The sequence below is a fragment of the Malania oleifera genome, chromosome 9 (genome assembly GCF_029873635.1).
Source record: "Malania oleifera isolate guangnan ecotype guangnan chromosome 9, ASM2987363v1, whole genome shotgun sequence".
Taxonomy (NCBI): domain Eukaryota; kingdom Viridiplantae; phylum Streptophyta; class Magnoliopsida; order Santalales; family Ximeniaceae; genus Malania; species Malania oleifera.
In genome coordinates this window covers 795,151-822,099 of record NC_080425.1, presented here as the reverse complement: position 1 = coordinate 822,099, position 26,949 = coordinate 795,151, and the positions used below count along the sequence as shown (strand labels likewise).

The 26,949-nt window shown below is 37.8% G+C and overlaps 1 protein-coding gene across 1 annotated transcript; it reads left to right on the top strand.

The window, feature by feature from the left end:
* The first annotated feature begins 545 nt into the window (after positions 1 to 545).
* Positions 546 to 25,701, top strand: LOC131164573 (methionine S-methyltransferase). The gene is made up of 12 exons (XM_058121866.1): positions 546 to 1,055; positions 2,303 to 2,496; positions 2,576 to 2,782; positions 2,978 to 3,073; positions 3,955 to 4,143; positions 4,219 to 4,407; positions 4,492 to 4,728; positions 5,627 to 5,761; positions 13,691 to 14,011; positions 14,148 to 14,327; positions 15,258 to 16,223; positions 25,020 to 25,701. Exons 1-12 carry the CDS (start codon positions 797 to 799, stop codon positions 25,344 to 25,346), a joined length of 3,300 nt encoding a protein of 1,099 aa, XP_057977849.1. The 5' UTR covers positions 546 to 796; the 3' UTR covers positions 25,347 to 25,701.
* Positions 25,702 to 26,949: the final 1,248 nt, after the last annotated feature.

The following is a 26,949-nucleotide window of genomic DNA, read 5'->3' as shown; positions in this document are numbered from 1 at the left end:
GTGAATCACCCTGGCCATTACAGTGCCAGCGTAGATCACTCTGGTCATTATAGAGTTGGTGCCAATTGCTTTGACTGAGCAGTTGTCTTTGAGTGATGACTGCCCTTATTGATGTTGTGCCTTAATTCTTCTTTATGGTAGATTGACTTTTTGACACTGATATATTTAGGGTATATGAGTTACAATATAATATTTTATCATAAAATGCATGTTAAGATTGTCCTATTGGATTAAACATTGATATAAAAAAGCCATATAATGTGTTTTGTCCAATATCCAAGAATTGAATAGAATGACATTGATATTTATAATTTTATAAATTTTGATAAAATTTTTCATTTCATTCCGACATTCTATAAATATTTTTTATGTTACCAAGCTAACTATTCATGTGCGTTTGGATATTATGTAAAATATTAATATAGCGTGCATTGACTCGGTCCGCTGCCCGAATAAATCTTCTTAATGAGAGAGAGTACAGAATTGGTATTCCGTTTTATTGATTTGACCATCTATAAAATGTAAATAAAAAAATAGATATACATAAGAAAACAAAGAGCAGAGCCGGTATCGGCCGTCTGGTTGATGCTGCAGCTGCGGGCGAATGTGAATGTGCGAAGCCATTATAAACCCCACCGGGCGTTGCGTTCTCCCTCTCTTTTTTAGCTCTGTTCTTCTCCTCCTCTTTACGACGAGCATACAGTGAGTGCTGCTAGAGCTGGTGTGGTGCTCTTCATTGAATACCAGAAACTACTGTGTGTGTGTGTGCGCGCGCGCGCGCGTGTGAGAGAGAAAGATGGCGGAGAAGGAAGGTGGCGTAGGGGTTGGGTTGGATTCGATGGAGGAGTTCTTGAAGCAGTGCGAGCAGTCGGGAGATGCAGCCTACGGCGCCTTCAGATCACTGCTGGAGCGCCTCGAAGATCCTTCTTCCCGAACTCACGCTCGCGTCTTCTTGTCTCGCCTCCACCGCCGCTTCTCCTCCGACGATTCCTCCGATCATTGCCTTCGCACCTACCATTTCCAAATCCAAGACATCTTCCTCGAGCAATACGAAGGTCTCTCCTTCCATCTCTCTTTCTCTCTCTCCCTCACACACGCGCACACACGCACGCACACAATTTCTCTCTTTCTTCGTCAACGACATTCTCGTGTTTTGATTATTGTTGCAATGCGATACAGTTTCACATTAATGCATTCGCCTAGTCTGTTTTCCCCGATCGAGAGAGAGAGAGAGAGAGAGAGAGAGAGAGAGAGAGAGAGAGAGGAAGAACTTTTGGAAAGTATGTTATTATTTTTAGAGATTTTGATTGGTATTGTGATAAAATGGATCAGCATTCTAAATTGTTGCAAAAAACATGGCAAATTGTTTTTTCCAATTTGGTGGCGGAATTATGTCCATTCTGGCATTCCACCTTGGTTTATAAATATGGCGTGTCAGAAGAGAACAAAACAGAAAACGACAACAACAGAGTAGAACAGAACAGTACCGCCTTCAGTGACAATGAAGCCACTGTATTTGTGTTTTTTCTTCATTCTTTCTTCAATCTTTTAGAAAACTGTCACCAAGCCATTTCCCTCTTTGTTTCTCATCTTTTTCCGGTTACATAGAAAAAATTCATTGTTTTTACAATAATAAGAATAAGAATAATAATAATAAATACTTTGACTGAATTTATCCAAACTACTGGATCTCTTGTCATTTTATACAATACAGTCATACTTATTTCATTGTGCTTTCCAAATAATTCGTCCAAATTCTTAGATATTTAAATCGTAGTAAGAGAGCCTGGTTCATTACAAGTTAATCCTGGCCCATGCTTGTATGCCGTGTCCATGGGTTTACATAAATGCAATTTAAAAAAATGATTTAGATAAATGAATTTTGTAATGTTGGAATAATACTAAAATTGTTATTAAGATGTTAAATTTATGATTGATTGAAACCTCCCAAGGAAACTTGTTGAGACTTCAATAGAGCTAAGCTTCAATGGCCCAATCTGTGGCTTGGCTTGTCTCATTTTTCAACTTTGCCCCCTTATCTAACAATGCAGCAACTCTGAAGCTTCTTTAGTGCTTGTATATTACATTATCTTGCCTATATAGTGTATATTCACTCATTCTTCCCCTTTAACAGATTTTGCTGGGCATGTTGAATGAACATTCAATTTCATATTATTTCAACATTGTTCTTTAAAAAATAGCTGGGTTTTGCTATATTGTGGATTTTCCAATGATCTTTTGTTATTTGTTTTTCCATGGTTGTTGAATTAGCCGTTTGAATACCGTACTTTGTTGATTGCAGGCTACCAAAGGAGGAAGAAATTAACTATGATGATTATCCCCAGCATTTTTTTCCCAGAAGACTGGTCCTTCACTTTTTATGAAGGACTCAATAGACATCCCGATTCTATCTTTAAGGACAAGACAGTTGCTGAACTTGGCTGTGGAAATGGATGGATATCTATTGCCCTTGCTGAGAAGTGGTCACCTTTGAAGGTTTGTAATTTCAATTTTTTTTTGAATAAATATTTATTTTTGGGGGTTCTCAAAGTAGTACCTAAATAACTTCTTACAGGTCTATGGCCTTGATATTAATCCGAGAGCAGTAAAAATTTCATGGATAAACTTGTTCTTTAATGCTTTGGATGATGATGGTCAACCTATCTATGATGGGGAAAAGAAAACTTTACTTGATAGGGTGGAGTTTCATGAATCTGATTTGCTAGCTTACTGCAGAGATAACAACATAAAACTTGAACGAATTGTTGGATGCATACCGCAGGTAATGCCACAATCCGTAGATGTCTTACTGTGATATTTTTATTGTTGAATTTATTTGTTGTCTTCTTTTAACCCCCATGGAACTTTTTGTAATCTATTATATGCCAGCTTGTGGCACTCTTCTTCTTCTTCTTCTTCTTTTAGGATTCCTTAATCAGCTTTTGGCCACTTCTTGCTCCTGGTTTTCTTCTTGCAGATTCTAAATCCAAATCCAGATGCAATGTCAAAGATTATTACGGAAAATGCAAGCGAGGAGTTTCTGCATTCATTGAGTAACTATTGCGCACTTCAGGTTAGAAGAGATTCAAATTCTTCTGGTGTCATTTGACGGATATCAGTATCTCAAAGATTTAGTACCCTTCTGCAAAGTTTTTGAGAACAAACTGTTGCTTCATGTGGGAAACTACAACTAGAATACATTTTTGGATTCCCATGCTCTTTCAATATAAAAACGTTATTGTTGGCATTAAAAAATCATGTTGTTTGGTAGATACAGCATCTCCTTTGGTTGTATTACAACTTGTACCATTTCTTGATTCACTAGCGATTGACACTATTCTCTAAATTCAGCTTGCTGAGATCCAGTTCCAAAATATTGATCTCTAATTTGTTTTATGTGAATAGACTGGAACCTGATTTACATTACTTTTTTTCAGTCCTCACCTAAGCATCTGCTTGGAATTTGGTATTGTTTGTTTTGAGTTTTGACATCCAGTTTGCTTACCAACAATTTTTTCTGTATCTGTGATCTATGAAGTTAGGATTTTGGCAAGGTAAAACATTAAACTAAAATTTTAAAAAGGCTCATGCACGTGTTATAATTTAGGAAAATCTTTGCTTCCTTTATTGAAAATCATTGTGGCTTGATTATGCGTCCTGATCAAGTTATAGAGAAATGCTGAATCCCCTTTTTGTCCTTTCTTCAAGAAAATTTTATGACTTCGATTACTGTACTTCCCACGGTGCCAGTTTCATGTATGCATAAGTGTCATGATGATGCACTTTGTTGTAAATACAATAACTTTATGTTCATCCTCCTTTGTAAATTGTAAGTGCTCAGCCATGCAGATGACAGTATAACTGTATTGGCTGATCTTCCATCCTCTAGTTGCAGTTGGTTCGAAGGATCAAGATTGTCTGATTATAATTCATTGCTGGTGTTTTTCTATTTAGGGTTTTGTTGAGGATCAGTTTGGCTTGGGTCTAATTGCCAGGGCAGTTGAGGAAGGAATAGCTGTCATCCAACCTATGGGGATTATGATCTTTAATATGGGAGGCCGTCCGGGACAAGCTGTTTGTAAACGGTTGTTTGAACGCCGTGGTTTCCGTGTTACCAAGCTCTGGCAGACAAAAGTTATTCAGGCAAGCAATCCCGGGACTAGTGAAAATAATTTCTCCTTTGCAAGTGACTGTTCCTGAATATGTGTTGTTTTGCAGGCTGGTGATACAGATATTTCAGCCTTGGTTGAAATTGAGAAGAATAGTCCACATCGATTTGAATTTTTCATGGGTCTTGTTGCAGATCAGCCAATATGTGCCCGAACAGCATGGGCCTATGGAAAGGCTGGTGGCCGTATTTCTCATGCTTTATCAGTTTACAGTTGTCAACTTCGTCAGCCAAATCAGGTTTGGCTTTTATTTTCACAAAGTGAATTATTGCCTCTGATAGGGCAGAAAACTAATGGAATCGTCATTGGAATAAACTAACAGGTTAAGACAATTTTTGAGTTTCTCAAAAATGGATTCCAAGATATCAGTAGCTCTTTGGATTTGTCTTTTGATGACGATTCTGTTGCTGATGAGAAGATTCCATTCCTAGCACATTTTGCTAGTGTTTTGAAAGAGAGTTCATTTTTCCCATATGAGCCACCAGCTGGAAGCAAACAATTTCGTAATCTCATTTCAGGCTTTATGAAAACTTACCACCACATTCCACTTGATGCTGATGTAAGAAATAATCTGAGCTCTATGTGTCTAAAATATACTTAGCTTCATTCTGCTCTGTGTGTCAAGAGGCACAATTTCTATTTGCTTAAGGCTTGAGCAAAAAGAGAATATTGGGGGATACAAAGATATTCATTTGTTCAACTTCACTTCATTTGACTTGTATCATTACCTATAGAAATGATGTTCATGATGGCAGGTCCAGTGACTGTTTTTTGACACGATGCTTATGTAATTGCTTGGTGCAATGCTTATGTAATTTGTTGGTGCAATGCTTATGCAATTTGTTGGTGCAATGCTTATGCGATTGTTTGGTGTGATGCTTAAGCAAAAACAGCAACAAACGTGCCTCAAGTTCTACATAGCCATATGAATCTTTTCTGCCCATCTTCATTATCTATGAGAATATCCTCAGAAAGTTGGTGCTATGCTCATATATTGCCTAAATATTTCATATTGATAAACAAATATAGCCTTTTATTTGCGCGTGATTGCTATGAAAATGGTGGATGTGTTACATGTGTTTTGAGTTGCTTATGCTTCGAGAATGTTATGATACAAAAGCAACTTTCATATGGCTTTTTATTTGGTAGGTAGGAGCCTAGGCCCTGGATGCACCAATTTAAAATTTCAATTGTAAATAACAGTTTCTTTAACTTGAGATCTTATTCATTGCTATATCTGCTGCTCTACTAGATTTGTTTGAATAATGTTTACAATGCAGAAGAGATAATTTTCTGCAGCATTAATGGTTTTCCTAAAGCCTGATATGACCCACTTAACGTGTATAATAATTTCACTCTGGGACAAATTGCAAAGCTCTGTAATTTCCTACTTTTTTTTATTGGTGATTAAAGAATGTGAGTTCCTGATACTTTTTTTTTTGTTATTCTTGCACAAGAATGTTGTTGTGTTTCCTTCAAGGGCTGCAGCAATTGAGAATGCTCTTCGATTATTCTCACCACGTCTTGCAGTTGTTGATGAACATCTGACCCAGCATCTGCCCAGGCAATGGTTAACTTCTCTGACAATTGAGGTGTGTTATATTTGTGGTGCTTCTTCAATTTCATTATTTAATGATCATCTAAGTTGTATATCTAAAAGTAGTGCCCTTGATTGTGGGTCTTCAAATAATTTGCTCCTGAAATCTGAATTTTCCAGGTGACGACATTGTTAATCAGTACTTCAGTTAGTTAGCATTATTGTTTTATGTTATTGCCTGTGCTAGTAAGCATGAGTTAGCTGTGTTATTGCTGTTATAGTAAGCATGAGTTAGTAAAGGTATTGCTGTTATTGTAAGCATGAGTAAGGGTACTATGGTCATTGTAATGTACATGGGATATGGTATACATAGAGGAAGAGACCTGGCATTTTGATTAGGTCTTCCAATTTGCACAATATTCTTAACATGGTTTTTGAGCATGGTCAAGAGAGTAAAGAGACCTAAACCCTAAGTGCTGCAGCCATTGTTAAACTGAAGCCTGAAAACCCTAAATCCTCTCTGTCTACCATTGTAGGAGAATTGCTAGCACCACCATAGAGCTGAAAACCAGCCAGCTGCTACTGGAAGACACAGTGGTCACTGGAAATTCCCTGAACAACATTGCCAGTTTTGGAACACCCAAATCCCTTTAGATCTTGCAAAACCAACACCATAGCCATCCACAGGCACTGCCAATCTTCCAAAACCAGAAATCCCATCACTGGAGCAGTCCTCACACGCCAGTCAAAGGCTGGCAGTGCCAACCCCACATGCCAGTGCTTGAAGCTCCATATATCCATGATTTGATCCTATATTGTTCGAATCCCTGTATAAATAATATTATTGAGTTTTTGGTGATGGATTTTTGTCATAGATATCACCATTAGTTGTTCATGTGCAGCACATGCTAGTGCACTACTGCTGGAGGCTGTTTTTCAGTCTTTACTCAGTTCATTGAGCCCAAAACAGTGTCATGTTGCTATGTTTGTGATTTGCTCCTGTTTTTTATGTTGTTTTTGTTGTGCGTTTGTGTTTGCTTGTGGTCAAGGTTGTGCATCTGGATGGAGTCCATGGATACCAAACGTATCTTGCTCATTGAGTGTCTTTAATTCGCTCCTGTGGTGAAGATTGTGTGCTGTGGTGGAGCCCAAGAATCCTCAAAGTATGTTTCCTTCATCAGCACTTCAACCATTGGTGAACAGCATTCCGGAAGTGTCTCAAAGGAGAAGTATTTAAGGTTCCTGCAATATCAGGCATCCCAACAAGCATCTCATCACTTCGCATTTTTTTCTAGGTAACCCTATAGGTTGTACGTCATCAAATGTTTCTCCCACTAGTCCTTCGATCATTGACTCTGCCACCACTGACCATACGACAAGTGTAACCACATTTTTTTTTCTAACCCTCTAGTATTTGGGAAACCTACCCCGAGTTACCGATGTTGATGGGTCCACTATTACAATTATGGGGATAGAAATAGTAACCCTACTCCTTCAATCTTCCTTTCTTTCGTTGCATACTCCTAAATACCCCTTTAATATTTGTAAGATTACATGGTTGCTAAATTGTTCTGCAACCTTCTTTCTTGATTCTTATTGGCGGTTCAATCTATTTATTATTCATGGACGTTGATAAGATCCTTCCATTTAGCAGCACCTTAGGAGGGTATAGTATAGCCTTTCACAATCTACTTTGAGTCACTCTCTCCTGTTGTGTACATTGCCGCTACACATTTTGGTTATCTTTTATTGAACAAGTTGAAACAACTAATTCCTACCTTGAGTTATGTGTTTGATCTTGAGTGTGAGCCTTGTCAATTGGAAAGAACCATCGTGTTCCCTTTGCTTCCCTAGTCAATAAACAGATGGTCAATCCTTTCATGTTAGTTCATTCCGATGCTTTGAGTTATAGTCGTGTCATGTTAAAGTTGGGGTTCTGATATTTGGTTATGTTTATTGATGTATAGGACTTGGATTTATTTAACTGAAGATCGTTCTCTAAAATCTTTTGTACCTTTAACTCTCAAATAAGGACTCATCTTTATCATACTAGTTAGGATACTTACATAGTGATAATGTTATGGAGGACTTTAGTATCCAATTCATTACAAATATGACCAACTCTTGTGTGGTAAGTCATCTTGTGCCTACACTTTGCTACTAAAAATGTTGTCATAAAGAGGAAAATAGGCATATTCTCGAAGTCGCTCATCCCCTTTTGTATCAAATAAATCTCCCTAAAGTCTTTTGGAATGATGTTGTGCACATTGCTTCCTCTCTAATCAATAAAGTGTTTTCCTATGTCCTTGGTGGTAAAATACCCTATTCAATTCTCTTCCCAAAGGCCCCTTTGTTCTCACTCTCTCATATATTTAGCTGTGTGTTCTTTGTCCACCGATTAAGTCTAGGAATGGATAAATTGGATCATTGTACTGTCAAATATATTTTTCTGGGCTTATTGTCAAATATATATATATATATATATATATGTATATGCACATACATACGTATATTTTTGGGCTACGCTTATTCTCAAAAAGGGATGTCAATGTTATAGTCCTACTTTACATCAATTCTTTGTCTATGCTCATGTTACCTTCTTTGAGTCTACACCATACTATTTTAATTCCTTGCTTGATGAGTTGCTTCCTCTACGTATCCTTCCAAATCCTAACCTCTTATCTCTGTCCGTCCTACATCTTCATCAGAGCCCTTCTTGTCACTTAGATCATCCTAATTTGTAGGTATACACTCGTGGCGACTTGAGGAAGGAGAGTTTTCTCTAGATTTTACTTCTTTGCCCCTAGTTTCCTATGATCTGGTTCTCCAAAATGTTAATCTTCATCTTCCTATTGCTATTTGGAAAGGTAAACACATCTGTACCAACATCGAATCTTGAATTTTGTTTGCTATAATTTCTTCTCACCTTATATGAATGTTTTGTTAGTACTTTAACTATTGCTCTTCCTAAATCGGTCTCTAAGGCCGAATCCCATTATGGTAAAGGACTACAATAGTTGAGGCGATGCCTACATTACAAGATGATAAAAATTGTAATCTAGTACTCCTTCCCCTTGATAAGTCTATAGTTTGTTATCGCTAGGTCTATATTTTGAAAGTCAATCCAAATGGTTTTATGGCTTATTTAAAGGCCCACCTGTTGCTAAAGGATATACTCACGTGCATGGTTTGGATTGTTTTGACACATTCCCCCTAGTCTCCACGCTTGCCTCAACTTGTTTGTTTCATGTCCTTAGCCACCCCTTGTCATTGACCTTAGACGGGAAGTATGTTTTAAAGCTTTTAGATGAGATTGGGTTGTTGGGATCCAAAGATACACCCATGGATCCTAACAACAAATTAGTGCTAGATGTGAGCAATTTCTTGGTTGATCCTAGACAATATTGGAGGCTCATTGGATAGTCTATCTTACAATCATTCGACCACATATATCTTTCACAATAGGTGTTTTGAGCCAATTTCTTGATTCTAAAAGAACATGTCATTGGGATGCAAACATTCGCATCTTGAGATACCTCAAAGTGCGCCTGAGGGAGGTCTCATTAGGGTGTGGGTCACACTCGTGTCCAAGGATGTACAAATGCAATAGGTCCGGGTAACCTTTCAACAGAATATCACAACTAGATAATGTGTTTTTGTTGGTGGTTAACGGTAACTCAATTTCCTAGATGAGAGAAACAAACTATGATGGACAGGTCAAATGCTAGGTTTGAGTACCAAACCACGGCCCACAATAAATGTGAGCTTGTATGTTGGAAGAACTTGATTTTCCACATTCACCACCTATGGAGGTTGTTAAATTACCACTTTTCTAAAAAGCTCAAGCTTTCAGGTTGTGGGGCAATAATGTATATCAAGCCTTAACATTAGCCCATATATGCAAACCAATTGTATGTGGAGAGATAAACAAACAAGTTGTTTCATCCATTTTAGGTTTTATCAATTGTATAACAACTAACTCCAACATATGTGGACCTGGAATGACTATGCATAGATCATTGTTATTTGTGTAATCCTCGAAGATTTATTTAAGCCAAAGGCGACCTTTGATCCACTCCACTTAGATAAGGTTAGCAGAAGGGTAAAAGCCTTATCTGTCTTTGTAGCATTGAAAAGATAAGCATGACTTTCGTGGAAATCGTGTCTTCAAGTGGTCTATGTTGGTCTTAAGTTTTAAAGAGCTTGGTTTTTTCAAGATTTTTGTTGTAACTATTGCATTGTGTTATTAACAAGTGCATTTAACTCATTCATATCTTGAGATACGTCAAAGTGCATCTAGGGCAGGTTTCATAAGGGTTTGGGTCACACTCATGTCCAAGAATATATAAATGCAATTAGGCTAGGTAACCTTTCGACAAAACATCCACAATGGGATGATGTGTTTTGGACCGGTCTAGTGCTGAGTTAAGAGTATCGGGCCATGGCCTACACTACATGTGAGCTTGTATGTTGGAAGAGCGTGATTTTCCACATTCTCTATAGAGCTTATTAGATTACCACTTTTCTTAAAAACTTAACCTCATAGGTTGGGGACCAACAATGCATATCAAGCCTTACACTGCCCCACATGTGCGGCCCAATTACACATGAAATAAAAACAAAAAATGGATAAACCCAGTACAGGGAATAAGATTTTTTTTTTTTTTATAAAAAAAATAAGCAAAACTAGGCCCAGAACCTTTTGGCAGCTATGGCTGTAATGCCATGAACGAACAATTTATATCAAGCTGTGACCGAGTTAATGTGTGATAATCACGCTGCTATTCATATTGCCTCCAGCCCAGTGCATGAGTAGAAGAAACACGTTGACGCTTATTGTCACTTTGTTTCGAAGAAACTTGTGCAGAAGCTTATTATAATCACTCAAGTCTGAATTCCAAGTTGCTGATTTATTCACTAAAGTCTTGGGACTGCTCACGCTAAACCCATTTGGAACAAGGTAGGAGCATATGATTCAGGGGAGTGTTACTGGTTACTTTAATTATTTAGCATAAGAAACTTGTGCAGAAGCTTATTATAATCACTCAAGTCTGAATTCCAAGTTGCTGATTTATTCACTGAAGTCTTGGGACTGCTCACGCTAAACCCATTTGAAACAAGGTAGGAGCGTATGATTCAGGGGATTGTTACTGGTTACTTTAATTATTTAGCATTATTGCTATGTGTTTTGAAAGGCGTTTTTGAGGCGCGCCTCGGTGCGTTTTGGGACAAAAACGCCTCAAGGCGTATGTGTAAAGGCGTAAATCCAAGAAAGCGTTCGCCTCAGCCAACAAAGTGTACGCCCCGGCCAAAAAACCACGCTTTTTTACGCCTCATAAGCAAGGCGTACGCCTTTCGGTCTCCCGCGAAGCTTCTTCTCCACTGCTCTGTCGCTTAAGCCTGACGAAGCCTTCGCTCTCTCTTCGAAGCCTGGACGAAGCTCGACGAAGCCTCTGCTCTCTCTTTTGAAGACTCGAAGAAGCTCGACGAAGCTCGGCGGACCCTCTGCTCTCTCTTTCGAAGCCTGGACGAAGCTCGGCGAACCCTCTGCTCTCTCTTTCGAAGCCTGGTCGAAGCTCGACGAAGCTCGGCGAACCCTCTACTCTCTCTTTCGAAGCCTGGACGAAGCCCGACGAAGCCTCTGCTCTCTCTCGAAGCATCTGCTCTGTCTCTGCTCTCTCTCTCTCTCTTTCGAAGCCTCTGTCCGACGTGTCTGAGTTTTTATTGTCTCTCAGGTTTTTGTTTCATATTTTAATTGTTTAAATTAAATCCGCACCTCCTGAAATGTCTGAAGCTGATTCGAGGGGCAAAAAAAAAGAGGAGATTTTGTTTAAAAGTACATATTTTCTCCATTATTCTAACATTTTTCTCATTTTAATACTATATATATAATTTTTATTTATTAATTATTTTAAAATATATAGTCCCAAAAGGTGAGTTTTTTTCCAGTTTTATCCCTTTTTTTTTTAAATATATTAAAGAATACATTTTTTGAAAAAATATTTTCCGAAATAATCCTGACGTATTCTCGCTATTTGGAATAGCGAAATTTGTCACGTGTCATTCCTGTAAAAAAAATATTATTTATTATATTTTTTAAAAAAATGATAAATTGGAAAATAAATTCTTATATGTAATAAATCAATTTATTATTATTATAATAATAAATGATAAATTTATTTTTCGATTTATCATTTTTTTTAAAAAATATATTAAAAGAACTTATTGCATAATAAATTGAAAATTTGAACTTTATTTAAATTACTAATTTTAATATTTAAAAAAACTTTTGCGTCTCTCCCCTTTTTATATTTATTATTTTAAGAAATAATAATAAAAAGTTATGAAGATTTATTCAAATTTTAAAATATAAAATCATTTATAAAATTATTATGTACTATATATATATATATATATATATATTACACTATTTTAAAATTTTCTAAAATATCCATATAATTATCTGTAATTCTTACCTTGTATGCATTGCTTTGGTTCTTTAATTTTTTTAAAAAAAAAAATCTCAAAAATTGATAATTTAATTGAATTAAAATATTTCCTAATTTTTTTATTTTTTTATTTTTTATTACTCATAATTTTAATATATATGAGTCTTTTGGAACATCTCAAGTGATGACAAACCGCCTAATTAATCTCAATAATTAGAATATAAAGTATGGTATCATTTTTATTTTTTTATATTCATTTTTGTACAGTAAAAAAGCAGTTTATCACAAAAAAATCTGGTATTGAAGTAAATATCAAAGTAATTTTTTTGTTGTGTCAATATATATATTAATTTCAGGTACAATTAAAATTGGTAATTTAAATAAAGTTCAAATTTTCAATTTATTATGCAATAAATTCTTTTAATATATTTAAAAAAAAAATGATAAATCAGGAAATAAATTTATCATTTATTATTATAATAATAATAAATCGATTTATTACGTATAAGAATTTATTTCCCAATTTATTATTTTTTTTAAAAAATATATTAAAAGAATTTATTTCCCGATTTATCATTTTTAAAAAAAATATATTAAAAAATATTTTTTTTATGGTAATGACATCAGGCAAATCTCGCTACTTGGAGTAGCGAGATTACGTTAGGGTTATTGCGGGAAATATTTTCCCAGAAAAGGTATTCTTTAATATATTAAAAAAAAAAAGGATAAAACCGGAAAAAACTCCCCAAAAGGCTTAACGCGTTGAGGCTTGGTAAAACATCTCGCCTTACCCTTTTAAAACAGTGTTATTGTCATATAGGTGTGAATGAGTGCATGAGTTAGTAAGGGTATTATGGTCATTGTCATGTACTGTGTTATAAATAGAAGGAGAGGCCTCTCATTGTGATTAAGTCTTCTAATTTACACAATACTCCTAACAAACATAACTCTTGAAAGCTTACTTTATTCCCTAATAAAAATATCATAAATGTAAATTTGAGTGACAACAATGGTATGGTATCATTTTGGTATATGGTCGAGAATGCATTTTGTTATTCATTCAAAATTCTTTGCCGAATGAATAACTGTATTTGTATCTCGTCATTGGCTGAGTTATTTTGCCAATAAATCAATGGTAATTTCTTTAGGATCTTGTAATGGACATGAAAGAATGTGGTGCTTTAAATAATATTTCCAATGAGTTAATTTTATTTCAACTGAAATTTGTATGATTTTACTCATCATTAACTATGTGGTAGGTTTTCATGTGTGGGGGCTTTTGAAAGCACCCAGTGCTTTGTTTTAAAACTTTTTTTGGTGTCCATACACTACAAAGTGTATCTACGTAAGGTTTGGAAATGCCCCTGCCCTTGGAGCTTATTTCAAAATGTTGGTTGTTTGTTTGGTGCTGATCTAAAGAGCAATTTCATAATGTTTTCTTTATTGTAGAATTCAGAAGGTGCTTATTTAAAGCTATTGATCACTTTGTTTGGTGCCTGTCTAAATCGTAATTTTGTAATATATTGTTCTCGTAGAATTCAGAAACTGATAATTCACCAGAGGACGTACTTACAGTCATTGAAGCACCACGCCAGTCAGATTTGATAATTGAGCTAATAAAAAAATTGAAGCCACAGGTCGTAGTTACTGGAATGGCTCATTTTGAAGCTGTTACTAGTTCAGCATTTGAGCACCTTTTAGATACCACGAGAGAAACTGGATCACGTCTTTTCCTAGACATATCTGACCACTTTGAGCTATCCAGCCTCCCAGGTTCAAATGGGGTCTTGAAATATCTTGCTGGAACTACTCTCCCCTCACATGCAGCAATTATATGTGGCCTATTAAGAAATCGGGTACTTGTTCCTTTTATCTGTGATTAGCTGAAGTATGCCTAGTTAGGCTGTTAATTAGAGAATTATAGACTTCATTTGGTATTCAATCTCGCCCCATTTGTACTAATGGCTAATGGCTTTCAAACTCTCTTTCCAGGTATATTCAGACCTGGAAGTAGCTTTTGTAATTTCAGAAGAGGAGAGCATCTTTAAATCATTGTCCAAGACCGTGGAACTATTAGAAGGGAGTACTGCACTAATCAGTCAGTACTATTATGGTCGTCTGTTCCACGAACTTCTGGCCTTTCAGCTTGCTGATCGACATCCACCATCCAAGGTTCATTGGCCATTTGTTTCTCTCATTGAATATGCATTTGAATATTTGACTATTTTAGAAATAAACCACATTTTGATAAATTAGTTCTTCACTTTTTCCCTTAATTTTTGAGTTTTATGTTATTCTTCCAAATGTTGACCCAACATTGTATCTTCTTATCAAATATAGAAGCTAGAGAGGGAGGTCATCTGTTAAATATATTAGAGAAGACAAGGAAACATAAAAATTTTATATATTTGTAATAGAGAAGGTGGGCCTTGTCTTACATCGAATTCCAAAGGTCATGAGTTTAATCACAAAAGCAGTCTCTCCAAGCATGGAGGTGAGATTGCATACATCTTGCCCTCCCCGACCTTCTACAATGTAGGAGCCTTGTGCATTTGGTGTTGCATTTTAAAAAAATATATAATATTTATTAGACCTTGCATTATTTCATTATCATTCAATTTTGTTTTTCATTCTTGTTCCTCATCCAAAAAAAAAAAATGTCAGGCAGACCCTGAACTGCAGTGTGCCTGTCTTAGGAAAATATTGTTCTCAATTCATGGAGCACATATCATTATCTGGACAAAGGATGAACATGGTCCTAGCTCTACCTGATTTATTTTTGCCATGGACCTTGGAAGTGGAAACCTTTTGAAACACATAAAAAATTCACTATTACATGAAACATTTTGAGAGCCCTAATCTTTTTTCCTGATTTAATTCTATCATGATTCATCTTTTTCTGATGTATCATGAATTATATGTTTAATAGTGTATATTATGTATGAGTGTGTTTGTGTGTGTGTCTCTGTGTGTTGACTTGAAGGTGCAGTTTGTTATATGTTACTAATTATGAACAGTTACAGTAGATTCTCTGCAAACTAATTTTGTTTTACCTGGGGACAATATTGTCAATTAAAGTAATCCTGAATACATGTCCTACAGAGAGAATGCGAAAAGGCCAAATCTGTTGAGATGATTGGGTTTGCTACTTCGGCCATCTCAGTCCTGAATAAAGCCGAATTATCAATCAGTGATGCAAAGAACTCTTCCCTGATACACATGGATGTGGATCAATGCTTCTTGCCAATACCATCTCCTGTGAAGGCTGCTATCTTTGAAAGTTTTGCAAGACAGAATGTAACCGAATCAGAAACTGATGTGACAGCTATCTTCAAACAATTTGTCAAGAGCAATTATGGGTTTCCAACTAATGGCAGTACGAAATTTATTTATGCAGATCGCTCACTGGCTCTTTTCAATAAGCTTGTTCTTTGCTGCATCCAAGAAGGTGGAACATTGTGCTTCCCTGCTGGCTCACCTGGGAATTATGTATCTGCCGCCAAATTTTTGAAAGCAAACGTTGTGAATATTCCTACTCGCTCAGAAGTAGGTTTTAAGTTGACACAGAAGATACTTACTGGTGTATTCGAGACTGTGAATAAGCCTTGGCTTTACATCTGCGGACCAACGATCAACCCAACTGGCTTGCTTTATAGCAGTGAAGAGATAGAAAACATACTATCTATTTGTGCTAAATTTGGGGCCAAAGTTGTGATTGATACTTCATTCTCTGGACTGGAACTTGATTTTAATGGTTGGGGTGGTTGGGATTTGGAGGGTAGTCTGGCAAAGTTGAACTCCTCTGGCAAATCATCTTTTTGTGTATCGTTGCTTGGAGGGCTGTCTTTGAAGATGCTTACTGGGGGGCTCGCATTTGGGTTTCTGGCTCTAGACCCTCTTTTAGCGGATGCATTTTATAGCTTTCCAGGATTAAGCAAACCTCATAGCACTGTTAAATATGGTATAAAGAAGTTGCTGGGTTTGATGGAGCAGAAAGCTGGAGGGCTATTGGATGAGATTGCAGAACAGAAAAAGATTTTGGGAAGTAGAGTTAAGCGTTTAAAAGAGGTAAGCATGCTTTTTAAAGAGCACTTTTTGTTTGTCGTGGCCATTTCCTTTTCTTTTTCCCCTGCTCCATAAGAATTCTCGCTGGCATTATATTACCATTTTTTCTTTGCATTTTCATTAGACTGGATGGAGTGCTTTAGTTACCCAATGTTTTGTTGTGCCTGCAGAATTTTTCTCAGCAGGCAATATGCTTTCTTGTAAACATTTTCTGTTAACATTAGGAAGTCTTATGTTCCAAACTACCTCAGTTAGAGTTTAGCTGGTGCTTTTTTCAGTGTTCAACCCAAAATTTTTCTTTATGGAATACTCCCTCCATCTGCACCCTGCACAAACCCTTGGAGAAAAATGCTGAAAAGTATATGCCATAATTTGACTTAACCTACTAAAGCTAGACTAACATCCATTTTGTGGTTTAAGTGGAATATTAAAGAACTTCTTCAAGCTTGAACTCCTTCAGACCTTTTTTTTTGGGATAAGAAAAAATGTAGTAGTAACTAACCAAATAAGTAAAATAGAAGGAGAACAAGATGTCTTCCAAAGAGCAAAAGAAAAAAACCAGAAAATTTACAAGAACATTGCCTTCCAGTCCCTAACAAGACCAGGCAGTGGCAAACCCCCAAAAAAACCTGAAGGAATGGGCCCAAAAAGAGGCCAAGAACACTGCTTGTATCACACAAAAAACAAGGAGTGATTATGTAATCATTGAGAGTTCTTGCGCTGCTCTCAATCCAAGAGGTCTACAAAATAGCGAAAACTGCACTGCTCCAAAAACTGCTTCATGCTCTTACCAAAACCCCAAAATCTTACAAGCACAAAATTGCTCACCACCATTGGTGGCACCCAAGCTTCACCAAAACAAGAAAAGAGGGCACTCTAGAAATGGATTGTCACCCTGCAAGGAAGAGGTGAGCCCACTCGTTTCATTGGGACCAATCTTGTAGTTCTAGATTACAAGGAAATATTCTCTAAAAATGAAACCCAACCACAGATAAATAAATTAGTCATGTCTCAACTGAGACAAAATTCTGTTGTGATCTCATTCAGTAAACTAAACGAGTATTATACTGAATTTCATTTCACACAAATTGACCATCAACCTTTCAAACTGTAGCTAAAGAGAGAAATAATCATTTTCTACTCGTCAGGCTTGATCATTGCCTCTCAACCTGTGGTGATCCATGTCCCCATAGACATTACTAGAACTTCCAACCATACAAGAAGCCACTGGGACCATTTATTGGAAGTTCAAAGCTCACAATATCATTACCAGATGTGGCAAGGATGCAGTGTTGAAAATTTTGCCCTCTCATTCTTGCACAAATGAGCAACCATTGCCAAACATGTGCTGAAAATTCAGGTTAATATTTATATTATGACAGAGAAAAATGAATATTTTAATTGGATGTGTGCTATCTGAGGGCCTACTTAGTTGTGGTTTCATTTTCCATTTTTAATTTTCCAAAGAATTACAAGGAATGCCAGGTTATTTTTCAGTTTTCCAAGATTTGTATTGAAATGGTAGAAAATAAAGGGTTTGTTTGGTTGTGGAAAACAATTTTTACTCTCATTTCTAGATTTCCTAATAATTACAAAAAATGACATTTTGTTCATTGATTTTCCTAAAATTATATTAGAAATCAGAAATCTAGAAAAAAAAAAATTAAATGTCCTTTGACTTTTCAATGCAAATTTAGAAAATTGGAAACAGGGTGCCAATTTTGTAATTATTTAAAAATTTTGAAATGGAAAACAAAATTATTTTAAACAAGTGAATGGTGCCAAATTTTATTATTCTTTTCCAGTTTTATACAAGTGTTGCAGAACTGAAAAATAAGCAGGATTTTCTATTATTCATTGGAAAACTAAGAATGGAAAAAGAAACGCAGCTACACAGGCCCTAATTTTTTATATTAGGTCATTGCAATGTTTTAAAAGCTCAATTGAGGCTTGCCTTGAGCAAGGCATGCCTAAAACGCCTTGAAGCTCAATCTAAATACCATCCCAAAAAGGTTAACACATTACATGCTAAGAATTACAGCCTTGCACATTTGTACAAAAGGCACGCTTTTGTGCCTTATTAGTTGAGACTTACATGTTTTGGGTGTGATTCTCAAGTTAGATTGACTCAAAAATTTTAACTCCATGTTTATATAAAAGGAATATCATAATATGAGTAGATCTTTAAAATTTTTGAATCTCAACCTATCCAAAATAATTGTAAGTTGTATTGTAAAAAAGAAAATCTTGCAAATAATTTGAACTTTGTAATGTTATAGCTATCTCTTTTCATGATTTATGTTATGAATTCAAGTTACCAATTTCTGAATGGTGAACAAATATATATTTTTTTTAATAAGAAAGTATATTAGATAGGGAAAAAAGAAGGCACAATGTACAGGGTTACGGAGACTGCCAAAAGAACAGAAAAGAAAGAAAGAAAAGAACAAAAAAAACAACAAAAAAACCTAAGATCACACCATGAAACTAGATTAAATTAACCAGAAAATCCCTTTTCAGATCCCTTCCATCATAATTTTCTGAACTCTTCAAATTCACTAATTCTCTTTGACCCTTCAATTTATGATTTTTGCCGCCATTTAAGCAAACCTCATTTTCTCCTATATCACTCAACTTTAAATCAATTTATCCAAAAGTTCTTGAGCCTCTAAATCCTCCTTGGGGATTTCCTCCAGGGAAGTAGGCAATATTCCATCCCTATCCTGTAAACACACTCCCTCCAAACCTTCTAGTGGGGCAGGATGAACATAAGATAAATCCCCTACTTCGTAGCAAAAATCATAAACTTACCTATATTGTTTTCAAATCTCATCCAACAATAACCCCCCAACCACAGTCAAATTCACTCAAATCATTACTTTCTGAATCCGAAAAATCCCCCTATTTCTTAACGTTCTTTTCTTTCCTTTCTCCATTTCTAAACCCAACCTCCTCCTTTGTAAGAGAGTATTCCACTGCCTTAATTCTCCTCTAGTGTCTCTCCTTTAAAGCTTTGTCCCTATTGCACCCGAATTTTCTCTCTTCTCATCAAACACCTTCCTCGTCTAGGCACCCATACGAGCCAACTTCCGATAAGCATGTTAGGACCCTGTGAGCATCTAGAAGAAAGTGACACCAAGAAATTTATGTGGTTCGGTCAAGAACGACCTACGTCCACGTAGCACACACCAACTATTCAATTACTCGCCGAAAAATGTTACAATTCTCTTTCTCTCTCTCTCTCTTCCTCCCTTCTTCCTCTCAGCTCTCTCTGCACTCTCTGTGCTCTCTCTGCACTGTGTTGTGCTGTGCTATTGTATTATATAAAAAACATCTTCCACAGCCCTCTTTTATAGGCTTGGAAGTTTAAATGACAATCAATACAAATTAGAAGTTTAAAACTGAGATTAATGGAGAATAAATTTCACGCGTTTTCTGACTCAATAACAACGCGTCTCCAGCTGTGTTTCTGGCTCTATCTCTAACAATCTCCCACCTGGAGACAAAGACACTTTCTCAACCAGTATCATGAATAAATGATGTACTCATAATATGTGTCTTCAAGCATGAAGACCAACTGAAGTTGAACACAACTTTAGTTCCTCTGTAGTCGCCACTTTCCTGTCTGCTCGATTTCTGCGAACTTATCTGATGGCTGTCATCTTCACAACTGGTGTAAAAATGCCGGTGTAGTCAATCCCTTCCTTCTGCTCAAAGTCTTTGACTACTAACTGAGGCTTGTACCTTCTGGAGCCGTCATGCTCCTCTTCGATTTTGTACACCCACTTGTTATGAAGGCCTTTGGGCAACTTCCACATTCTGTTGGAAGTGAGGGACTTCATCTCATCCTTCATCGCAAGCTCCCACTTGCTCATATCTGCCACTTAACATGCTTCATCATTGAATTCGGGCTCTCCTCCATATGTAGGAAGTAAGTAATCAATATACCTTCTGTCTAATATATGAGACCGAGTAGGTCTCCTAAACTCCGGAACTAGAGTAGGAGATGGTGGTGCGACAATCTGCTCCATTGGTTCCTCCACCTGAGGACTCTCGGTATTCTGCTGATGTGTCCCAACACATTCATGGGTGTTTATCTGGAAACTAACCCTCTTCTGTTTCCTGACTATACAATCCTCACACATGTCAACCTGCACTGACTGTAGACCACTCAATTTTTCCTTTGAGTGCATCACCTTGAGCCCCTTCTCGCTCATGTGACCAAGTCGTTGGTGCCAGATGTTGCTGTCGTCATTTCCTGCAGCAACTGAAATAGATATGGAGGCATTGGAGGTTAGAAAAAGTGTTCCGCTTTTCTTACCTCGCACAATCGTTAGTACATCCTTTGAGACTTTCCATTCATCGCCAATGAATTTCGTCTTGTATCCCTCATCTACCAGCTGACCCACTGAGATCAAATTCTTTCTTAGGTCTAGAATATACCTGACATCCTTCAGTTTCCATACTGACCCGTTTATACTAATCTTCACAACTCCCTTGCCGGTTATGTCGCAAGGTTGATCGTTGCCAAGGTACACCTTACCAAAATTACCTGGTGTATACTCCTCTAGGCAATCTCTATAGCATGTGGCATGAAATGAGTCTCCGGAGTCTATGACCCAAGACTCCTGCTTGCTCTCCGAAGAGCAGATCAACATTTCATCATTCTCAGAAGCAATATTTGCTTCTGTCTTTGCCCTCGTCTCGAATTCTTTCTTTTGACTCCTGCACTGGTTCCTGTAATGACCAGTCTTTCCACAGTTCCAGCACTCAATAACTTTAGTGCTCTGGGAACCTATGTCCTGAGTACCTCTAGGATTTCCGAATTGAGACCACCTAGGCCTAGATCTGCCGCAGTTGTTTGATCGTCCATGGCTATTTCCTCTGCCTCGACTCTCCATGTTCAAGGCTGAACTCGAATTAGAGCTATGGTTTGGCTGCATTCTTATTTCCTCCATCAAAATCATGCTGACAACCTCATCATATACAAGCTTCGATTTTCCTGCGGAGCTACTGATGGCAGTGACGACACCATTCCAATTTTCAGGCAACTGACTGAGAATCAGTAGAGCCCGAATCTCATCATCAAACGTTATCCCGACTGAGGCGAGTTGATCAGACAACTCATTGAAGTTATTCAGATGTCTGCTGAAACTCTCACCTGCAGACATGTTCATCGTAAGTAGTTTTTTCATGAGATGCACCTTGTTTGCGGTTGAAGGCTGCTCGTACATATTTGAGAGTGCATCCATCAGAGATTTGGTGGATGTTATATGCTTGATATTGAACGCCACAGATTTCGACAACGTCATTCTAATGGCTCCGAAGGCTTTTCAATCAAGCAACTCCCACTCGTCCTCGTTCATGGATGTTGGCTTACCCTTCAACAGTAAGTACAATTCCTTCCCAAACAAATAGTCTTCTATCTGCATTTTCCAGAAATCGAAATTGTTCCCATTGAACATTTCGATTTTTGAGCTCTTTTCATTCGACATCTTGATTTGCTAATCTAGAGATGGAATTAGCTCAAATGGATAGCACGGATGGATCTGAAACGATCAAAAACCCTAGAAATGGTTTGAGTCGCTCGAAAAACGGACCCAAAACGACCCCGAAAAGCTAAGTCAAAGTTTTCAATCAAACCTGGTCAAACTGCTGACGTGGCAGTGGGTTCCCTGTTGACGTGGCGGTGGGGTCCACTTGCTGACGTGGCGCTGACATGTCTGTGGGACCCACTTGATGACGTGGCAGTGGCCTGCTGGCGTGGCGCCTCTGCCATGTGGCACTCCTGCTGGCGTTTGCGCGGTATGCGCACTGACGTGGCGCTGAGGTCAGACCCGGGTCAAGAACCGGATCTTGGGTTCACTCGGATCTGAGTCACTTGCAGGGTCGGGTCGAGGCGGAACGAGCGAAGAAGGCGCGTGCAGTGCATGCAGCGTGTGAGGAGATGTTCACCGACGTGTGAAGAGGTGTCTTGCTCCGGCAAGGCGCGTGGGGGCGCGTGCGGGCTTTTCTGAACTCCGTTCGAGCTCCGGCGGGCACCCTTATCTTCGTTTCGGCGAGAAGAATACGATGGTGGCCTCAAAACACAGTTTTGATCTACTGGACAGAGCTCTAAATTTCGGGATCACTTTCAATCTGGATTTTCTGCTCCAACCGGGCTCTGATACCACTTGTTAGGACCCTGTGAGCATCCAGAAGAAAGTGACACCAAGAAATTTATGTGGCTCGGTCAAGAACGACCTACGTCCACGGAGCTCACACCAACTATTCAATAACTCGCTGGAAAATGTTACAATTCTCTCTCTCTCTCTCTCTCTCTTCTTCCTCTCAGCTCTCTCTGCACTGTCCTGTGCTGTGCTATTGTATTATATAAAAAACATCTTCCACGGCCCTCTTTTATAGGCTTGGAAGTTTAAATGACAATCAATACAAATTGGAAGTTTAAAACTGAGATTAATGGAGAATAAATTCCACGTGTTTTCTGACTCAGTAACAACGCGTCTCCAGCTGTGTTTCTGGCTCCATCTCTAACAGAGCATACACCTTACTACCCTCAAATCTGTTAAAATTCGGACAGAAGATATCATCAATCTCCCCCAAAATTGCTCCTGGATTTTTCACATCTTACCTCCCCATTTTTTGAACTCTCTTCCAAGCTTTTTACATTTTTTAATACCACCTTCTAATTCTAGCTCCAAGCTATTAATGTTCTGGGTATGTCCCAGAGTTCGATCAGCCCGACTCAAAATTTGGAGCACTGGAAACTGAGTGTGAAGTCTATCCTCCTCCTTCCCACTGCTTGTTTCCTGAGTTCTAAGGACTGAAATCTGGTCTTTTGCATTCTTGAAACCCCGTACTGACTTATCTAATCCCATGTTTCCCCATCCAACATTCTGACCTTTATCATTTACCTTCTGATTAGAACCCAAGGAATGAGAACCGCCCTTGGAAGACTCCTCATTAGAGCCCAACTCAGATAAACCTAAGTCCTGGGCTTGCTAAAGTAAATGGCCCAGTTTATATGAAAAAAGAAATACCCTTATCAATTCATTGGGCCAGTTTCAAAACTAGAAACATACCACCCGGCCCATGTCTCTTCGCATCCTCCCCTGAGTGCAGCCCTAGCAAACTCGGAGGAACCCTAGCTACCTTCTCAGGTAAATTCGACTGGTTAGCGATGATTGCAGCCTTTGGAAGTCCAACATTCTTCATCTAAACCCTAGCCTCCTTCTCAGACAGTTCCAGCTGATTAACGGTGACTGGTGTTGACTTCAGAAGCTCAGCCCTGTTCATCTGAACCACATTGCCACGCCTACAATACCTTTCATCCCTTTCAGCCACCTTACCTTGATCTCCAGAGTGGGCTTGACAATCATGACCCTCTCCTTCATCTTTATTCCCTTCCAGCATGACCTGCCTCCACGATCTGAGACGTGGATGACCAACTGCATCTGTATCACCCAAATCTTTTTGACTCCTTCGCCAGCTCACAGAAAACACTTGCAAAGTTTTGCCATCCCTCACCTTTTTGCGCCACTGAGTATGAACACAGAAAGCCTCCTACATTTCCAATCCAACCCTGACTCTAGGAACTTTCCCACCTTCATCCACCTAGTCGACAGCCAATAGTTTGTAGTACCTTTGCGAAAACTCCAAAAATCCCTTACCATCGACCAAAAACTGACAACCCTTCGACAAATCATGGAACCGCCTCTTCTGATAACCTAACCCATCTGTTACGAATAACATTCTTATCAGCCACGAACAAAGATGAACTCCCATTGCCCTTGTCCAAACACAGATAGAAGGATTTTCCTTCGATTGGAATCGCTTGGCTCATCATAACCTAAACCAATCTTCATCACAGCTAATGCACGAGGGGGGGAGAGGAACTGTATCGTGAGGGCGAGAGAGGGAGAGAGAGACAGATAGGGCCATCCCTGAATAATTGTGATATATGGCGAACAATATATGTAATTTATTTACATATTTTATCTTAAAATAAAATTCTAAAAAGGTTTACACCTCACCTATCAAGGGTTAAAATGCCTCTCCTTACACCTTCACCATTTAAAACATTGGATCATTGCAAGTTCATCCATTTCCAAGGTGCCATACAAGACATCACTGCACCTTCTTAGTGTGAAATGTGATGATTTCACCAATGCACCATTCTTAAGGCACAAACCTTCTTTGCACTGAAGTGATCCATCTGAGGTGGTGTCGCATTACAAATATGCAAGTATGTAATGACCCTAGTTTCTGTGCATTTGTGCTGTTGATTGTTCTAAATATTTGATTAACACAAATCCTGTGTGTGTCCCCATTCTTCATAGAAAATTTTATACTGTATTCCTTGTACTGCAACAACCTTTTGCCATCTACAACTTCTATGGGGGAAAAAAGAGCAATTTGTTGTAGCAAAATTTGTAAAATTGTCTCATCTGAAAATGATTTCTGATCTTATTTACCAGTATGCCTGGGCAATTCCTGAGTTTGCTGGGTAATTTCAGTGGATGAGACAAGGTCAACTCTAAATACTGAATGAGCTGATATATATATATATATATATGTACAGGAAGAATGTTGTATCAGAAGGTGCCCTCTATTGTTTTCTTGCATTTGTCTGGGTTCAAATATTGTTGATAATTATTTTATTTATCTGTTCTACCTGGTGAAATTATCATGGCACGTGAAGTGCAAAAGACTATGTTATCATGGTCTCATAAGTTATTGTCCCGAAACAACTTGCTTGGGTGCTATATTCATGATATTGTCGCAAAATTTTTGCAATAGGTAATGGAAAGCTGCGGGTGGGATGTGCTTGAAGCCAGTGCTGGTGTATCCCTTGTAGCAAAACCGTCTGCTTATATTGGCAAGACAGTGAAGCTGAAGCATTCACTGCAAGACGGATGTATTACTGAAAATGATGCTGCTTATGAAGTCAAGCTGGATGACTCAAATATCAGGAATGCTATTATCTTAGCCACTGGGTTATGCATCAACAGTGGTGCATGGACTGGAATTCCTGGCTACTGCCGCTTCACAATTGCTTTGGAAGACAGTGAGTTTGAACGAGCATTGGACTGCATTGTCAAATTCAAAAATGCCATCAGTAACTGAAGTGCTCCGTTATTGTCATCTGCAGTAAGATTCATTGTTATGATGAGTCATGACTTAGTTGTCATGATCATATAGTGTCTTTCAGTAAAATTAATTGTTAAGCCATGAATGAGTTGTCACTAAGAATTATATTCTCAAATTTTCACAAAAAAAAATTAAACTTACTTTGATCTTTTCCTGGCATTGGGAAAAAAAGGGGTCGGGGTTTTATTTCATCACTCACGCTAGAATACTCAAGGTATCAACCTTGTGTTTTGTTTGTCTTGATTCAGTCCAAGTTACACCTTTCCATATGAACATTATTGTCAAAGCAGATACCCTAAGGTAATAAAAATCGTTTCATTTTCCACTTGTACATTTGAAGTTGCAGGGTGTGTGGATGAAAGTGATGGACATTAAAATTAAGTTGAGTGGTTTTGATAATTCTAGCTTGCGTATGCCCTCAAATAATCTTTGGTTTGTTAGAAGACGCAATTATGACTTAACAAAAAGTAGGGCATATTAGTCCTGGACCTGAAGAGCGTGGATTATTCTTCCCACAAAAGGCATAACATTTCTACCACTGAATTGTTAGTTTATATGTCGTTTATCAAACTGGCAGCATAAGGGGAAAACTCTCCTGCTGAATTGGATCATCCGTCCGTCCATCCATCCCAAGATAATAACCTGAACCCAGAGAAAGAAAATGAAGAAAGAAAATTCAATGACATTCCGGATAAGCTAAGCATTCCAGATGTGGAGATCTATCTTAAGGCTTGTTAGCTAATTGGGTTGGTTCGTGAAGAATGTATATGGATGGATAAAGCTAGCCGTCTGCTTTTGCTGCTGCTGCCGCTGCTGCTCATAATTTCTTTATGCCATATTGTATAGGCAGGGGTCTCAACTCGACGCCCTCGACAGCGAGAAAAGATTAGGTGGTCCTCCAGTCAGGAGCCTCTACCTAATAAAATCACCCTAAATAGTGGGTTTAATGAGGAACTCACCTGATAAGGTTAATATGTCTATTTGAAGTGATGAGTTTGATAAGAGTTCACATGATCCGCAGCAATGACTTCACTTTTTTCAAACCCCTGTTGGGCTTGCCATGTTATTGCTTTTACTTTTCTCTGTTAAAACCCAACAGCATTTTTAGGATCCAATTTTTCTTTCTTTTAGTTCAGCCCATGTTTTGGTCCCAACCCTTACCATGGAATCAGAACACATTCACTTTGTATATGTTTGCTTGTATAAATACACATACTTAATTATTCCCATACATATAATATTCATGAAATAAGTAATATCATAGAATCTCTATTGTTAACTAGCTGATGCACGTGAATTGAATAGTCATTGATGTTCTTGTTTGTCCCTTCATCTTCCATGTTCATTACGGCAAAGTGATTTTTTTATTTATTTATGGTTGTCTTGGTAGGTGGGATTTTTGAAATAAATCTTATGTTGTCCTTTGTAGTGAGGGCTTCAAATGCATATTTTAGGAAAAGAAAAATCCCTAATCACTTAAAAAAGAAATCACTACATATTACAAAGTATTAAAAACTACTTGAAATATCAAGTCAATTACGAGGATTAGAAACACAAGCTTAGTGTCTCTAACTCCTTT

Excerpts from the sequence above, each read along its gene's own strand:
- LOC131164573 (XM_058121866.1), top strand. The coding sequence starts at position 797 with ATGGCGGAGAAGGAAGGTGGCGTAGGGGTTGGGTTGGATTCGATGGAG. Across the intron at positions 5,762-13,690 it reads TAACTTCTCTGACAATTGAG|AATTCAGAAACTGATAATTC; the intron begins GTGTGTTATATT and ends TTGTTCTCGTAG. Across the intron at positions 14,012-14,147 it reads GTGGCCTATTAAGAAATCGG|GTATATTCAGACCTGGAAGT; the intron begins GTACTTGTTCCT and ends CTCTCTTTCCAG.